The sequence below is a fragment of the Ambystoma mexicanum genome, chromosome 12 (assembly GCF_040938575.1).
Source record: "Ambystoma mexicanum isolate Mex_15411 chromosome 12, UKY_AmexF1_1, whole genome shotgun sequence".
Classification (NCBI taxonomy): Eukaryota; Metazoa; Chordata; class Amphibia; order Caudata; family Ambystomatidae; genus Ambystoma; species Ambystoma mexicanum.
Genome location: NC_090936.1, coordinates 1059147454 through 1059166098, shown reverse-complemented (window position 1 = coordinate 1059166098; position 18645 = coordinate 1059147454). Strand labels below are relative to the sequence as shown.

General features: G+C 45.7%; 1 protein-coding gene across 1 annotated transcript in view; it reads left to right on the top strand.

Annotated features, from left to right (window-relative positions):
• ZC3HC1 (zinc finger C3HC-type containing 1) overlaps positions 1-18645 on the top strand; it is a 443283-nt gene that overhangs the window by 123457 nt on the left and 301181 nt on the right. Inside the window, exon 4 of the mRNA XM_069629598.1 lies at positions 729-812. Coding sequence (XP_069485699.1) covers positions 729-812 — 84 coding nt within the window. The remainder of the gene's footprint in view (positions 1-728; positions 813-18645) is intronic.

Genomic DNA, 18645 nt, shown 5'->3' with positions numbered 1-18645 from the left:
TCTCTTCCTATGTGATCCTCCCTTATAATACCACCCCCAGGGTCAGGATCAGGTAGCGGCTACTGTTCCCTGGCCACATGGGAGGAGACGTTGTGCTGGGGTTCAGTGATGACTCCACAGGATTCATCACACAGAGTAAAGTATGCCTTTGACTCCCACCCTTTACTGCCAGCAGGTAGCACACGGCGGGTGCCCAGGTTGACAGGCTTCCATTACTCGCCTTGTTTTTTTGCTACCTGAACTTTGTAATGCTGAGCTACACTAGGACAATCTCGCATCACTGAGTCCCAAATTTTAAAGTAAATTCTACAAATAATGGCAATTGTGGTCAGTTGTTTCTCCGTGTTACTTATTTCTTCCCCCCACACTCTGTGTTATGGTCCCAACAGTACCTTGCACAACATCGCAAATGTATGCTGGGACACTTTCGTGAGATAGCTCAGCGCACACATAAGTGTGTCACTTGGGAAAACCCAGGTAACATTGGTGGGACAGTGTGCTTTACCCAACTAATTTCTAATGAAATGGTCCTGCCTTTGGGGGCTACTACCACTTCCATCACCTGTCAGACGTTTAGAGGTTACTAAATGGTTGGGCAGTGGGGGTGGTGTGTCACAGAGAACGAGTGTGACATCTTGCATCTTCCTGCAACTGAAGATACTTTTGGGTTACCTTTGAACATCTGCTGGATTTGACATGTGCTAACAAAGAGGTGTTTGTGGTTTCAGATGCAGAGAAGTGCAGAGAATTGCGGACTGCCCTGCAAACCGCACATGAGCGGTTCTGTTTCTGGCCTGACAGCCCCTGCCCAGGTATGTTTGCTTCAGTCCAGCCATTAAGTTTAAAGAATATTTACTTTTAGTGTGCCCTTCCTGACCCCTTTTTATCGGATGATTACAATGTTGCAGACGAGCAGAAATGTGGGAAGTTGGTGGCATCTCTTACGTAGGTGATACACACGTGCAGCCGTTGGCTCAAGCACATACAAACTTGGTTTGACACACAACTGGCTGTTAAATGGCAGCATTTATTTAAAATATGTTTACACTACGTTTTTCACACCAATTATTTGTCGGATTGACGCAGACTACTTGGTGTCATATTAGAACATTGTACATGACACGGAAGTGCTTCTCATGACCCAGAAGCAGTTCCCTATGCCTCGGGGAAATCTGTAGGCCTAACTGGAAAAGATATTGTTCTGATCTGAGATCCCACAAAATATTGGACATATGAAGGTTGTTTACCCGATCCACAGAAAGTACCTCCATCCCCATGGGCAACTCTGGGTAACGGCCTACTTTCCCTGCCTTTTGACCACCAGGACAGCAGACCACACCCTTAACAACAACCAGGGAAAAAACAATGTTACAAATCACACACATTATGGAAACATGATGTAATCCAAACTGATCGGGCCCCGTCAATCCCGACAGTGTGAGGGGCCTACGGCCTGCTCGCACTCCCCCAACCCACTGTAGGAAAGTGGATTCTGATGAGCCTACATTTACTATGGCCATCACACTGGTCCCCTGAAGGATCAACCAACACCAGCCAAAATAGCTCACCTTTCGAACAGGGAGGTGGAAGGTCCCAACACAATTGAGCGTTTATGCACGGTTGTCCATGATTTGATCGAATGAGAAATGTCAAAGGGAGAACAAAACAAAAGTAATTTAAAGGAAAATTACTTTCGGTTTTCCTCCCGCTGACATTTCTGGTAACCCACACCTACCACCACCTTACTTACCTTTTGGCGGCACGCTTGGCTGTGGGCCGCCGACTCCTCCATTCCTCCCCGACACTGGTTCCATTCATTTACGTGTGCTCTAGTACCTTGAAGCGTCTTTTGTGCTAGATGGAATTACAATAATAGATCTCAGACCAAATAATCGGACAGACTCCAAGAGTATGGCAAAGTACTACTTTATTCTCTGTCTAATAAAGCAGGGTCAACTGGCAGACATCAGACTGATGCTTGCACACTCACAACCAAGTTTGATTACATAATATGATATGGTATAAGTCATTTATAAAGTGCCTGTACAAAAGTGTTTCTAGGCGTGACAAGACAACGGAGGGGAAGACCAATGACAATACAAACAATCTTACTAGGCCTCATGACATTCAGATCGTGCAAGTGCGACAGCACCAAAGTGCAGGGAGGAGGAATAGGGGGAAGTGCCAGGGAGATAGGGCAGCAATGCTCTGAGCAAATGCAACCAGGACAGCGTGGCTCTTGGTACGTGTAGGGAGGCAGGAGACTGTAGAGGTTACAGTTACAGCCCTTAAGTGCGCAGCGGCTCCGAGGCAGTGCAGGGGAGACTGATCTTGCAGGAGGCTGATACCCATTGTGCTCAGAGGGTAGCCAGACAACCAGTCGGTGCAGCAGACGGGTAGGTCAGCAGGGGAGGGAGAGAGAAAGCAGAGGAGAATAGAAGGTCTTGAGCTGCTTCTGAACTTCAGGTGGTCTGGCTCAGGTTTGAGTGGGGCAGCAAGGCCATTCCAGAGGGAGGCACCTGCAGGCTCCCCCCGCTCTCTGCCTAGCAAAGCGTCTGACCCTCAGAGAGGTGGAGGTAGTTGAGCGAAGGGCTAGAGAAAGAAGGTATTTTGGAAGAGAGAGTTGGATGTAGTGCAGGCCCAAGCCCCAGAAAGCCTTATGAACGATGCAGAGGGTCTTGAACTTGATCCTTGCAGCCACGTGGAGCCAGTGGAGAGATTTAAGTTCTGGAGAGATACAGTCCCTGCACTTGAGGCCAAGGATAAGTCTTGCGGTCCTTTTCTGGATTAGTTGCAAAGGGCAGAGAGTAGAGGAAGGCAGATTGAGAAAGAGGCTGTTGAAGTAGTCCAGTCTAGAAAGAACCACAGCTTTGGAGACAGTGAGCCTCTGGGGGAAGGTGACAAAAGGAGGAATACCTTTGAGGAAGTGCAGCTGGTAGTGGGGCTAGTTGACGAGGTCCGAGGTGTGAGGGCCGAAAGAGAGGACCCAAGGACGGTGGCCAGAGTGAGAGGGGGAAAGTGTGAGCAGGGGTTCCGAAGAGAAGGACCTCCGTTTTACTGGCATTAAGGCAGAGATAGTTAGAGGTGTGCCAATCCTGATACGTGGATAGACAGTCAGGATTGAGTGAGAGAGAAGAGGAGGCTGAGAGGAGCCTGAAAGAGAGCTTGGTGTCATCCGCGTAACACTGACGGAGGAGAAAGTAGAGATCGTATGGGCCAAAGGGGCCAAGTAGACATTAAAGAGCCAGGGAGAGAGTTTAGAGCCCTGATGGACACCACATGTCGAGCGGGAGATGGTGGAGAGAAAGGACCCAAGTTGGACCTGGGAAGGCCGGTCAGAGAGGAAGGATGTCGACCACTCCAAGGCCTGATCCGTGATGCCCAGGTTATCACAGAGTCGATTGATTAGGATGGCGTGGATGACAGTGTCAAAGGCAGAGGAAAGGTCAAGGAGGATGAGGAGAGAAGGGAGGCAGGATTCAAGATTAGAGAGCAGATCTTCACTAGTGTTCAGGAGAGAAGTTTCTGTGCCTCTGGCTGCTATGAAGCCAGATTGATGGTCATGAAGACAACCAACAGATTCGTTATGGCGAGTGAGCTGGGAGATGGGCAGCTTTTTCTAGGAGTTTGCCCAGGAAAGGAGTGATGGAGATCAGAAGGCTTTTTGAGAAGGGGGTGCACAAGGGAGTGCTTGAGGCGAGAGGGGGAAAGATCCAGTGGTGAAAGTGATTGTAGAAATCGGTCAAGGCCGGAGCGAGGATGTCAATGTGGTCCTTGATGGTTCTTTGGGAGCAGGGGAGCACCTGTTTGGATGAAACTTTCATAGATCAGAATTGTCTAGAAACCTTGTTGGGTGTTGTCGAGGAGAATGGAGGAGAAGTGGCTGGAAGGGGCCCAAGAGATGTAGAAGGAGAGGAAGAGGAAAGCGAAGACAGGATGTCCTGAGTTTAAGTGGTGAAGTGTGCGGCCAGTGCCGTACAGAGAGCCTGAAAGGGAAGGCGGAGAAGGGGGGATTGCAGCAGGATTTGCCAGCTCCTTGCAGATTTTAAAGAGTTTGGCTGTGTTGTTAGAGGCGGCAGAGATGCAGGCTTGCATGTGAACTCTCTTCTTGGACAGGACAGCGAGTCTGTATTGCCTTTGGAGCAGGCAGCAGGCCAGTTTGTCAGAGGGATGTGCTTGAAGCCCTCTGCTTCTCTCAGCCACCCTGCACTTGTGTTTCAGGGTGGCGAGGTCAGAGTCATATTTACACATTACAGAAACAGGTTACGTACTTAGTTGTAGTTATTCAGTTGTGTCCATAAATACATCCTATTTGTCCCTCCAACCAATCTTCCTAAACCCTGATGTGAGTACTAAACCCTAGGGTGCGGTGGTGTGCCACTTATCTAGGGTGAGGGGATAGAGGAAGAGGCTTGCCCTAACTTGTAGTAACAATGTGCAGGGCTGCAAGAAGTGACTAGTTTAAAAGCACCTTGTGGGCGTTGCTAATCGGGCCCCAAATAGTGTTAGATGTCATACAAGGTTCAGCTAATTACTTTTAATGGCCCTGTTGTGCAGCTTCAAAAGTGTTTAAAAATAAAAGGTGAAAAAGGTTTAAACTTAAAAACAAGGCTCTGTTTTTTAATGGAGCTGAGTACATTGTTTACTGTGCACTGAGGTTCCTTATGTGCAAGCTCCTGGATACCTCACTTATCCATCCCAAGGGTTGGGATCGCAAGCACTAGCCCTTCCCTGGCCACCTAAATACGCGATCTACCTGGGAGAATACCCCCCAGGTTTCTCACACTGAGCAGTACAAGGGACTCCCACGGGATGGGGGAACCTGGAGGGGGGGGGAAGAGCCCAATGAGATAGTTATAACACAGTTACCATAATGCAGAACCAGATTTAACTTTCCAAAAAGAGGGAAAAAGGATTTGTTTTCAAACACAGCAGCAATGCAAAACACCCACATTCAACTTTCCTATACCTTAAGCTCTTATACCTCAATATGTCTCAATATGTGTCATCTATGACGTCATTCTACATGGCAAAATACAAAATCTATCGAGGGAAGGGATTGGTGAAGGGAACATATCTACTCATAGACTATATAAGGATCAGTGCTTCGTTGGCTACCCCTTGTCTGTAGGGCACACCTTGAACTACCTATAAACACATTTAGTACTGATTATAGCAGACAAAGCATCAGTGGATTGGTTCCTGCAACACTGTATGTTAGATTGTCCCCCCAACCCCACTGATTGATTGGCATTCTATCCCAACCTTGCTCTTTTAGCTCCTTAGCAGCACATATGGGAAATTAAACCTCAGTGTTTTAATCCCGCAAGACTACTCCCCATTTTCCCAATTAGTCTATAATCTGTCATCAGTAGGCCATCAGCCAAAGTCTTCCGTTTGTAGTTGACCTTGTTGCTCCTCACTGAACATTCAAGGGAGTGTGAGCACCCCACTATCTTAGCTTAAGGCTCTAATGAATAGCCTTTTTTTTTTCGACTTCTGGTCATGTGTGAAAAGGCCACGAATGTAACGATTTCAGTCTTCCATTTACTGCTATTTAATTATTTAATTATGCAGGGTGCTGTTGATCCTCTTGGCATCTAGGGACTTGCTCACTCTATATCATATTAACTTTATACACTTTTAATTGATCAGTATTTTGGCTCTCACAGATGTTTTCGTATTCCATCTATAAAGAATGTTCCACATTCAGAGCATGTCCATGTGCTGCCTTTGTGCTTCGCCCTTATCCCCCAAAATAGCATCTTCGCTCTGGGGCAACCTTGACTTTTCGTTGGGTCTGCTCATGGGGCTGTTTTTCTGCGTCTCCTGATTCTTACAGCATTGGCCTGTCCCTGAGGTAGTTTGGTTAAATTCAACGTGAGCTGTCGTCCATTTTCCTAATATGGCCGCCCTTGCCACGTTATATATTCCTCTATAGCAAGCTTCTATACGTTGTCTTTCTACCTTGCGTTACTGCGTATTAACAGTAATTGGTCACTAAGTTACTTCATTTTCTTTAGATTCATGATTACTTTAGCTTTAAGTTCATGTTATTCTCAGTGCTTCAGTTACTTTGTTACTTAATATTTTCATATCGTTTCAACATAGGTTGTTAAATGTTAAAGGTATTTGTACCACGCACCGTCACCAACGGAATTGGTCCTCAGGCGCTCAAGGGCGGAAATGGGTTAGCCGGGTGAAGAGGGAGTAGGAAAGTGAGAAAGTGGTGTGCTGTTGACAGCTTCAGTTCGGTTTTCACCATGCACTGAGCTTTGGTGTGAATATCGGACCGATGCAAGACCTTGTGTGCTGTTGGTGTGGTTTGTGTTTGTTGTTGCGGTGTGGTGAAGTGCATGCAGTTTGCTGAGCGAGAAGATGGTTGTGTGGATTTTCGTTTGAGTTAGGTATGCAGAGATTTGAGCACAGAGTTATTGAGTTGTATGTCTTAGTCCTTATAGTAGTTCTATGTATCCAGTTGTCCTATAGGTGGCAAAGACACACAGACAGGAAGAAGGAGGCACAGCTGATGAAGACAAAGACAGGGGGAGGCATAGACTGTGAAGACAGAACAACAGGAAGAAGGAGGCATAGATGGGGAAGACAGGAATAAGGAGGCATAGATGGTGAAGACAGGGAGACAGGAAGAAGGAGGCATAGATGGTGAAGACAGAAAGACGGGAAGAAGGAGGCATAGATGGTGAAGACAGAGTGTAGGAGACAGGGAGGAGGAGGAGGAGGAGGAGGAGGCCTAAACAGTGAAGACAGAAAGACAGGTAGAGGCATAGATGGTAAAGACAGAAAGGCAGGAAGGAAGCATGGATGGTGTAGACAAAACTAGTGGGAGAAGGCGGCATAAATGGTGAAGACACAAAGACAGGAAGAAGGAGGCATAGATGGCAAAGACAGGAACGTATATCTTCTTCATGACATCACTTCATCCTCTTCAGACTTTACTTTAACGTCTGTCCATGATGTCCACAGATGCATTCTGACATCTTGGCAGGCAACATCCTTCCATGTAGCTTTCTGCCATGCAACATCCTTCCACACTTTCATTGCAAGGGTACGTATGAGTGCATAATGTCTCTCATGCACTCAATGTGGTATAGGAACGATGCAGGGGGTCCCCTCTATGGCTTTTCTTGTACTGTTCCAATATGACGGTGGTGAGAGGGCGGGAACTGGCAAGAAAACATTTACCTGCTCCTCTATATTCCCCCCTCTGGTCGAACCTTCAACCAAATTCTCTTCTTCCATAGTCTTTCTCTCTTTCATCATTTATCAGCATCTTCTCTTCATCCTGCTTCTTCTTTGGGACCCAAATCTTTGTCACCCCCCAACCCCCTCAGGTGGCCTGCATTTATTATGTGTTCATCCACACTCCTGGTCATATGACCGCACTCTCCAGATGGTGAACAAAATATCCAACGTCCTACGTATCTTTTGCAATTCTTGGGGTATTGAAACTTGGTTCCTGGAGGTGCAAGTGTACTTTTCTTTATATTCTCACAGGTACTGGCTTCATTTTGCATATGCTCACCCGTTCTAGCATCAATGTCGATCATTATCTTCATTCCAATAGCTTTCTTGGCTGTCTTCTTGCATTGTCCCACAATGATCCTTATGAAACAGAATCCTAGCAACATGAACACTAGTATTGCTCCAAGCATTTTGAAAGAATTTGCTAGCCAGGTCGTGAAAGAGAGATGTAAACCAATCATCTTCATTTTTGTCTACTTCCTCCACCATCTTTGTGTGCAGAGTTGACAACATGGTTATTGCTTCTTTCAGGGTTCCATTTCCTCCATAATGAGATGGTTTAAACATTCAGCAAGAAGGACCGATCTTGACGCCCACTCCTCCTTCCATTGCTGTAATTAAGTCCAGGACATACCACTTCTGGAGAGTCATCAGCCTGATTTTGTATTTTGTATTTGTATTTATTTTATTTATAAAGTGCACCAGGCCCAAGGGATACAGGCGCATAGCATGGGTTACAGACATAGTAGGGGCACATCGCTAAGGTGCCCAGTATAGTACAAATTATGTACCACAGAGTACACGCTATACAATAAATAGGTAATTGAAGCTAACAAACAGATGCTATACATAATATCGACAGTGAGGAAGAACATCTATCGGGTGTCGCTGGTGTAGCGAGTCTGAGTGAGCAGTTGGTGCAGGGAATCAAGGCTGATCTTGGGAGGATAACCAAGCTTTGGCTTTGCTCTTGATGGCCAAGAAGGAAGGTTCCACTCTGAGTGGGTTAGGTAGCGTGTTCCATAGTTTTGCAGCCAGGACTGGGAAGCTGAACCCGCCTGATTTTTGGAGGTTGAATCGGGGAATGGAGAGACAGTTGGCTTGAGCACTTCTAAGTGGTCTTGAGGAGGTGTGTAGAGAGATTCTACTGGCCAGATAGCTAGGTGCTTGATTCCTGATGCTTTTGTGGATTAGTGCTAGCGCTTTGAGTGAGACTCTTTGGGAGACTGAAAGCCAGCGGAGACTCCGTCTAGAGTCTGAGATGTGGGAGTTCCTGGGGATGTTTAATGCGGCACCGGTGGCATTATTTTGAATGATCTGTAATTTATGGATGTTACATTGGTTGGTGCCGAGATAGAGAGCGTTGAAATAGTCTATTTTAGAAAGGACTAGGGTCCTGGCAAGGGTAGTGCAGTTGGCTGGTGATAGGAATGGGCCGCATGCTGTGATGAGTTGGCAGGTATATGATGCGGCAGAGGATACTGCATTGATTTGCCTGGAGAATGAGAGGGAGGAGTCAATATAGATTCCAAGCGTTTTTGTGTCTTTGACTACTTTAATGGAATTGCCATCAATTGTGAACGTTTTAAAGGACGGATCTAACTTGCTAAGTCTTTGGTGAGAACCTAGGATAAGAATCGCCGTCTTTTCATCGTTCAGGCACAATTCATGTTGCGCCATCCAGGCTTGAATGACTTGGTAGATGGAGTTGATAGCTAGAGTGTCAGTTTTGTGATCACCAGAGATGGGGATGAGTATCTGGGTGTCATCAGCGTAGTTGGTATATGTGACACCCAGATAGTCCAGTATGACAAAGAGAGGTTTTGTGAAGACATTATAGAGTGTTGGGGAAACGCACCATCCTTGAGGAACCCCGCAGGTGACCGGCGCACGGTTGGCGGTGGCAGAAGGGGAGAAGACTCGCAGGATTTATTTTCCAGGAAGGAGGAGATCCAAGTCGTGGCTTTGTCCGAGAAGTGGGCGGCGGTTTTAAGGTGGCGGCAAAGGATTTGGTGGTTAACTAGATCGAAGGCTGCAGACAGATCTAATAGGAGTAGGAGGGCTAACTTGCCCTTGTCTTATAGGTCTTCAATCTGTGTTTTAAGATCTAGGAGGGCGGTTTCCGTGCCGTGTCGGGATGCAGAAGCCTGATTGCCTAAGTCCCAAAAGGTTGTTAGTTTCCAAGTAATCTTGGATCTGCAGGTAAGCTGCTCGATCAAGAATCTTCAGAAAGAACGGGACCGTGGTGATGGGCCTGTAGTTGGTGGGTATGTTGGCGTCCAGGGTAGGTTTTTTTAAGGAGTGGAATGACCAAGGCATCCTTGAGGTTGTCAGGGACTGTCCCAGAGCTGAAGGAAGAGTTTGAGGGTGGTGATGAAGGTTGCTAGACTATGCAAAGCCTTCTTGATGATGGAGGCTGGGCAGGGGTCACCCTGACAGTTAGAGGGTTTAAGGTTGTTGATGATGTGCTCAAACTCAAGGATAGATAGATGAGTGAAGCTGAAAGGTTTGATGTTATCAAGATTGGTATTGGTGTTGACCTAAAGTATTTTTTTGCTGCAAGCTACACTGCAAGCTGTTTTTTTTGTCGTTGATTTTGATTTGCAGGGTGGCGATTTTGCCGAGGAGGGCCTTTTGAATGTTGGTACACCAGGTGCTGTCTTTTGAGCAGGTGTCAGGGGGGGTGGCGGGCGGTTCAAGTTCCTTAAGGATTCTGAATAGTTCTTTGGTGTTGGATTGGGCATGTTCAATGCGTTTGTTGTACTCCTCTCTTTTGGCCTGCAGTATGGCTTCTTTGTAATTGAGAGTAGCTAGCGAAACACTGGCTTTATTTGTTTCAGTTGGGTGACTTTTCCAACGTAATTCGCAGACTTTTCCTTGCGAAGGGATCTCAATTGTGGCGTGAACCAGGAGTTGAGGAGGGCCCGAGGTCTGGGTTTTCTGAGTTTGGTAGGCACAATGAGGTCTAGTGCTTGCAGCATGGTCTGATTGTACGTGTCTACCAAGACTGTGGGGTCAGAACATGAGGATGAGAGATTGTCGAGAGTGGGGAGGATGAGAGGGAGTAATTTAGCGCAAGTTATGTTGCGCTTATTTCTTGTGGCTGTGGCAGGTGCGATATCCGGTGCGGTGTGGATGATTTTAGTGTGGATACTAAAGGTGATAAGGTGGTGGTCTGTCCAGGTACAAGGTTGGTTAGATACAATGTTGGTGTCGCAGTTTAAGGTAGCTAACCAGTCGAGAGTCCTGCCCTTGGAATGTTTTGGCGAATTGACTTGTTGTGAGAAGCCTAGGTTGAGTAGCAGGTTATTGATTTTGTGTGCAGGTGCATCATTGGGGTCTAGGTAGCTTAGTTTGAAGTCACCAAGTACTATGATTTTGGACTTTGTCTTGGTGTTGTCAGTAAGGATGTGAGAGAGATCTTTAGCGAATGAGGATAAGGGACCAGGGGGTCGGTAATAGTCTGATTGGGGGTGATGGCTAGCTTTACTGAGAGTAATTCAGCAGCGCTGATTTGAGGAACCGTGGCAAGGCTAAACTGATTGTGTTTTTGTGTATGAAGGCAATGCCGCCTCCTTTAGATTGGCCCGTGTTACGGTCACTTCTTATAATCGTGTAGCCATCAGGGATCGCTAGTGATAGGAGTGGGCCTGAGGCTGCATAGAGCCAGGTCTCGGTAATTGCTATCAAATCAAGGTTGTGAGTGGTGATAAGGTCGGCCACATCAAGTGCGTTTGCTGTGAGTGATCTGGTATTAATAAGGGCCACCTTGACGGGTACAGGGAGGGCCTGAGGTTGGATGCTCACGTTAAGATTTACGCCTGCTGTGGGTGAGGGAGAGTGATGAAGGGTGGGGGCTGATGACTCCAGGTGAGGTCGGGTGGTCTGCTGGTTGATATTAATGCGTTGGTGGGAGGCGTGGGATAGTCTAGATCCTAGTCTGAGATTTCTCAGGGGCCCCGTGCAAGGTTGATTGGGGGTAGGTTTGGATGCAAAGTGTTCAAGCCAGAGGGAACGGGAGTTGAGGTAAGGGTTACTAGAGGAGGCAGTAGTGGCTGTAGCCAGCAGTGGGATTTGATGCAGAGTGGAGCGCGGGGAGCTAGTAATACAGGGTGCATATGGAGAAGGATACATGATGGTTGCCAGTTGTGGCTGGACTGGGCGAGGGAGTAAGTGGTTCATGGGAGGGCAGGTCAGTGATGAGGTAGCAAGTGAAGTAAGGCGACAACAAAAGAGGGGACCTATCAGCACAAATAGGGCGTGGAGGAGGTACAAATGTTCCTTCACCCACCTCTTTCATGTGCTGGTACCATAGGTTATTCTTAAAATAAACTGAATTTTCAAGATATGTATTTATACCTTCATGGTTCTCCTTAACATCCCTTTTAAATTGAAATAAACTCCTAGTTATATTGTAAAACGGGCTGTCTGTGCATTTAGTGGGAACAATAATATGTGTTTCATTAATATCCTTCATATTAATGCCATGAATACCCTCCATGTTAGTGCCAGTTTCTGCAACACTTCATAATTCCATAAAGATAAGAAGAAAAACACAAATCATAATACCAGCTGATATCACCATCAATATCACATGAAAACCTATCGATTTATTTTGGGATGGCAATGCATCTCTAAAATGTTGAAGCCTCTCCATCTTGTTTTTACTTTAATATGTAAATTTGTTCTCCTTTTTAATCCTATATCAAAAACTGAAGTGTTATTGCAATTATCACTCTCCAGACAATACAGTTGTTCTTTGGGTCCTCTTTGAACTATAGCTGTATCAGTCTGCAGTATGTATGAAAAAAGAACAGATCAGAATGTATATAGTAGTGTGAGGATGGGTATCATAAACGATAGTCGATTTTCTTTTTTTTCTTCAAAGTCCAGATTCTTCGCTCATTGTCTCAAGATCCTGTCTAAAGGAGTATTGCAAGGTAACTGCAAATCCATTTTCTCCTTGTCCAATCTCGAAACCATTTATCTTTAGTTGGTTTTGAAAAAACATTGAACCCTTATCTATGGTGCTTGTCTGCACTTTTTTCTAGACTTTTGGCGGGACTGCACACGCAAAACTACTTGTCTTGCTTCTCTTGGGATGTCTTCGGGAGGGGTCCATATTTCGCCTTTATATGGTTTGATGTCATTTAGATGTAGCCACTCTCTTCGCCCCCACTATTTCACTGCAGTGGGGCTTGCTTCCTCTACTTCATGGGGACCCTCGAAGCAAGTTGTACTCCAGGTGCGTATGCATTTGTGCACTAGCACCCAGTCTCCTAGGTACAACCTTCTGTTTCATGCACTTGATTGTCTTTATTGCTTCCTTTTGACCCCTCCCTCTGATCTTCATTTTGATCCTTCTTGTTAAGTAATCATGCATCTCGCCACCTAATGCCCTCATGCCCTCTCTACGCTGTGGGCATCAGTTCTTACACTAGTTGGAGGAGTCAATAGGGTTCTCATACAGCATCCAGTCACCAACTCATGAGGAGTTAGATGGTGATCCGAACCAGGCTGGTTTCTTAGTGCAAACAAAGCAAGGGGCAGACCATGCAACCACCTCTTTTTTTTAAAGTGATCTTGATTTTGGCTATCCTTTCTTGGAGGAGTATGTTTAATCTCTAACAAATACAATTGGCCTGTAGGTGATAAGCAGATGGAAATCTGTGTTTTGTACCTAACAGAAGTACTATCTGCTTGAAAAGTTAATTTACAAAATGCGGGTCATTGTCAGACCGCAAAACTTAACGCACCCCCCCCCCCCCCACCTGGAAAACACCTCACGTACCAGAAACTTGCAGCGTACAAGTTATCTGGGTGTGTGCATGGACCTGTCACTATCCAGCTAGAAAAAGGACATACTACAGCCAGCATATATCTATAGCCGTTACATATCTGTAGCACATCTACATAATATGTATGTAAATGTTGAAATGGGCCATTGGGTCTAGGGATTGCTTCACTTACTGTTCGCAAAGTGTGTCCTGCAGTACATTTCTGACACACAATACAATTCACAATGAACTGTGCCACATGTTCCAGGAGATTAGCTGAGAACCACTCTTCTGCAATTGTTGCAGCTAGACTCCCTTGAGAGGTATGTGCTGGGTAGTGAAGCTGCTCCAGCGCTACTCTCAACAATGCTAGAGGCATTACTGGCTTTCCAGTGCTATGCTGCCTCCAAATTGCCTCAGTGGGGATTAAGAACACACCCGCTTTATCCATAAATTTTGTTCTTCTTGAGAGCTCAACCTTGCACTTCAATTACCTGGACAGTAGGCAGCATGTTAAAGTCCTCCTTTACCAACGTGCATCGTCCTATCATTTGTTTAATATGTTCTTTCTCTAAACTAGATATAGGTGGATAATAGGCTGCTTTTTTGGCCTCTACGTCTGTGGATTTGTTTCTGCAAGAAATTTAATCTGCATGTTTAGAATGAGCTGAGCATTTTACAACTGCTAGGGTCAATGGGAGACTTAATGCCTCTATAAGCCTATCCAATAGAGCCTCGTGTTGCACTGGAGTGCCATCTGTGCGGAGGAAGCCCCTCCTTTTCCAGCGTGACAGATCTGTGTGCACAGTTGACATCACATAGGCAAAGTCAGAGTACACTGTCACTTCCACATCCTCAAAGTTCTGAAGCGCTTTGATTGTGCGCCATTATTTCTGCAGCCTGTGCTGAATGATTCGAAGACAACCTCATGCTTGTTCCAACCTCAAATTCACCTTCTCTATTCCGTTCATTAAAGCTCCGGGTCTCAGACTCTCGCTCATTCACTTCTTGCTTTATTGCCAAATGTCCCAGGGGCCCCACGTCCCTGTTCGGGCTTCCCCGGTTCCTATAATTCACCCTTATCGGGGTGCAGTATACCTGCCCTGGCTTCTAGCGGCTGCTTCCTGGATTTTCGCGCTCTCCGATTCCTTCTGCAGTCCGCCATCAGGTCTGGCAGGTGTCTCGTCCGCTCTCCGGTTCCCGCAGTACCCCCTGCTTCCTCTGCTTATGATACTTCTGTGGCAAACCTCTGACTTGTGAGCTTTCTTGGGCAGCGTTTCTAGGCACTTCTCTACTCGGCTCTGCAGCGTACCTCTCTCGATTTACCTGACCCGTGTCAGGAGCAGTGATTTTCCCTCTTCCAAGCTGTTCGGTGCTTTTGAATGTCCCAGCACCCATCACATGCTCCCAACAACTAGATCGCATCTTTTGATTGCCGGCTCCATTTATCCTCACTACTCCAGTCCTCTTCCTCTTCCTCATCTCAGTGTTCTGCAATAAATACAAAAAGTCAGTGTCACTACAGTTGAATATTCATTTGGAACAAGTGGGTTGGTTAGTTTGCTTTTACAACATAATGAATTATCCCTGATAGGATATTTTAGTTTGATTTGGCAACATGTCATGGAGGATTGGGGAGTCCAGAATGAGCTATGGGGTTGTAATGGAGAACCGGGATACTGTGTTCTATCTAGAGAGTCTAACCCATTCCCCTGTTTGTTGTCTCCCCTCATGTGGTCCTCCCACAGATAGCCAACCCCAGGGCCAGAGTCTGTTAGTTTCTGCCTTTCCCTGGCCACATGAGGGGATATGTTCCCCGGGAAACCAGTGACTACTTTGCTAGATTTGTCACTGCACGTTCCCCTGTTTGCATTGTTGTAATTGTAATAATATTACTAAGAGAAAGATTGTGTTTCACCTCAACAGGGGTGAGATCAAACAGAGACACTTTACTACATGCAACACTATATATGCTATCAAATGTCCATGTGGGACAGAGTAAGAGGTCCGCAAAGGTTTGGTGGCATGAACATCGTTCGAACATAAGAACTGGCGACACTAATTTTCTGGTGGCAAGACACTTCTTGGAACTCGGACACCGACTGGTGCAAATTTGCTTCCAAATGCTTGAGGACGTCACACACAAGCCACATGAGAACATTCACTTCAAGCTTGACTGCAGAGAAGCATATTGGATCCATCGTCTAAATGCGTTGGCACATGGTGGAATCAATGAAGAGAAAAACTTTGCATGCATCTTATGAAATGTGCTTATCAGCAAACTTTCAGACTTTCATATAGAGTGACAGGTCTGTGAAATACCACGTGCAGGCAAGTTGTTTTTCAAAGCCTACCTGGCGCAAGACATTTAAAGATGGTAACTGCACCAGCAAGGCAAGCAGTGCAGGAATATACAAGGCACTCCAGGCGCAGTCTTGCAAATGCGAGACTCGTAGAAGAGGTAAATGGGACAGAAGGAGGGATGCCTCCGATGAGCAGTGAAAGCTGTAGAGACATGAGGGGCTGCGCAGAAGCACCTGGGTGTCGGGCCTCTCGTGGAAGCAGCGTTCGTCAGTCCAGACCAAGAGAGGAAGCCAGCATTTGACCGCAGAGCCGCAGGAAATGCTGAAGAGACCTCCACTGACTTCAGGGTGGAAAGCGGAGGAGGCAGCTGTTCCATAAAGGCGCGGGCAGAGTTGGAGATGCTGAAAGAGACCAGTGAGTCCACCCAAAGCAGCTGGGGACCCCGGGACAACCCGATATGCGCACCAGCCCACATTTGATAGAAATTAGATTGTTAACGATGGGAAAAAGCATAAGAAGAATATTTGAATGCAGTCAAGACAAAGTAATAACACAATACCCCTTAAGAAGAATGTTTGTATGCAGACAAGACACAGTACCAAAAGAAACCCCAATCCAATACAGGTGCATGAGATACCGGTGTGGGAAGTTTGAACAAGTGTGACCATAGGCCAAAATACCAAGTACTTCACAGTATAGGCCAATTTTGTATAATCAAGAAACTGTGAATCATTAAAAGAAGTCCTGGTAGATAGGTACACCAGTAAGTTGAAGCTAGATAACGATTCCTGTCAGGAGAGTATACCAGGGAATCTGAAAGGAACAAGAAAACCTGGCAGGTGAGTATACCAGGTAATTTAGATTGATTGAAGGAATTATAAAATAAAACCTGGCAGGCGAGTATACCAGGTGGATGAGATTGGTTGAAGATTCCTGGCAGGGGAGTACACCAGGCAATCTACAGAGTTAAATGAAATCTTACAGAAAGACTGTTACGAAACGTGATTTGAACAAGAACTTTGTGAGTCCAGTGAAGGCACAAAGGAACTGTTTATTAAAGTGGATCTTTTGCCATCCCATTTAAGAAACCATGGAAGGGGACCATCCTCTGGATCTAAGGGTCTTTACCTTGGAGAACATTTGTTTTTGGAGTCACAAGTACATTTTGGTTTTGAACAATTTTTGCTAACATAAGAAAAAGACAATTCCTTGCACCCTTTGTTGATTTTTTTTTTTATGTGTGTGGGTCAGGTTAGGGCATTTTAAACACAAGGAATTCCTCTTAGAATAGGGCCAGTTAGGCAGTTTCCCAACCCATTTTTGTTTAAATAAATGTCTTGGCTTGGAAATAGATCTTCCTTGTGGCCTGCTCTCATTGCTGACTCCTCACAGATGGCCTCCTAAAATCTGTCCACCAGGCCATTTTCTAGAAATCCATCTTAAACAACATGGAGATGCGGCATTCTTTTTGAATCAATGTTCAGACCGAATGCCAACCAGCGTCATTCCAAGACAACTATGCCCTCTGAAGGGAAAAGCACTCTTTCGCCCTGGAAAAACCGGTCCCAATCTGAGGCTCCCAACACAAGTTTAAATTTGTATTTTTTATAGACTAGGACGAAGGCATGAAAGTTCCAGAAGCTCTCACACTTGCAGTAAATTGACAGGCTGGCATAAAGACAGGACAAAGGCTGCAAATACTTTCAAACAGCCCACAGCAACTGAAGACTGAAAACTGAAGTTCACTTCCAGCAACTAACATTAAAGGCCGCTGACTTCATATAAAGTAGCAAATCTACAAAAGGCAGTCCATTCTTGAAAAGCATGTAGAGCACACACCAAAAAGGGCCAGTAATGGAGCTAGTAACTAAACAGTATTCTTTGCAACCCACTTTAATCCGAACACCACCTAATGTTCACCTGCAACTGTAAAGACCATTCCTCCCATGCCGAGGGCATAAAAACTAAGGTTCAAAAAAGCACTTGTTTTGCTCAGAATTGACATTAAACATTTTTCCCAAACTTAGGGGGGGGGGTGCTGCAGGGGTGGCACAGAATTCTGCAAAGCTTTTGAAATGATCAGCTGGACTGAAACCAGATGAGTGCTTGTTTTTGGAAGCACCACTGCATTGAGCAACAGTGAGAGAAGACGCATTAATAAAAAGTGTTGTGTTAAAATCACATTAGAGCTGTGGTGGTATATCTCCTGTTGAAAAGGGAAGCAATTAAGCTTTGCATAATGGGCCGGACGCAGAATTAGAACCCCAATCTATCACATCAAAGAAACGGCTCTTAATCCTAGTACCACCGCTGATCACTGTTAAGACAGTTTTTCTAAAGTCCTACCCAGACTTCATAAAAAACCATATCTGTGACGGTACAAAACTCCACTCTACGTATAAGGCTGTACCACCTAAGAATGAGGTAGCATGGACAGAGCAGCCAGGTTTATCTTAGGAGGGAGAGAGGGCTGTAGGTCAGTACAAAGTAATTGTAGCATACATCTGGTTCAAAGAAACACTGATACACTAAGTATTGTAAAAATAATGGTGTATTTTAAATACAAGAAGGCCAAGATAAATCTTTGGGAAATAAGTACTCTCACATAAGTCATACACACAATTATAAAAACAAACATACTACTTATGTGTTCGTATGGTTCATTTTGCAGGTCCTCTAAAGACTAGTGGATCTCACCAGCCTCTGGGTAGGAGTCCTTGCATTCGGGACCCCCAGGTCGATTGGAAAGAAGGGTTACTTCTGGCTCCGGTTACACAGCAGGCTCTGTGGTTGCTGTAAATGGTTACAGCCGTCGTTTCTTCATCTTTATTTTCGGATTTGGTTCCAGTGGTCGACTTGTCAGCAGATATCAGGATCAGACTATTTATCAGGAAGTACACCATAACTTCTGCAAACTCTCCATGCAGTGTACAGAAAGTGTCTCAGCCAGCCCCCCAGTGGGACCTGGTTCTTTTCAGACAAGGTGGAAGACCAACAGCTGCAGAGTTTTGGGCTCATCCCTCTGTTAAGAACCAACTGAACTCTTGGACAATATGGCAACAATGGAGGAAAAGACATCCCCAGTGTATTTTCCCCTTCAAAATGGCGTCATTTTTGGCCGGGGAATCAAATCAGAATAAGCATTCTAGCTTATTCCAAAATGGCGACCGGGGGAGCAGGGAGATCCACACGGAACTTGTCAGCATCATACACTGCGCAAAGAGCATCGCTGCGGTAAGCCCTTTGTGTCGCTTGGTTTTAGACAAGCACTGACGCTGTACTAGTTACTATTGCATTCTGG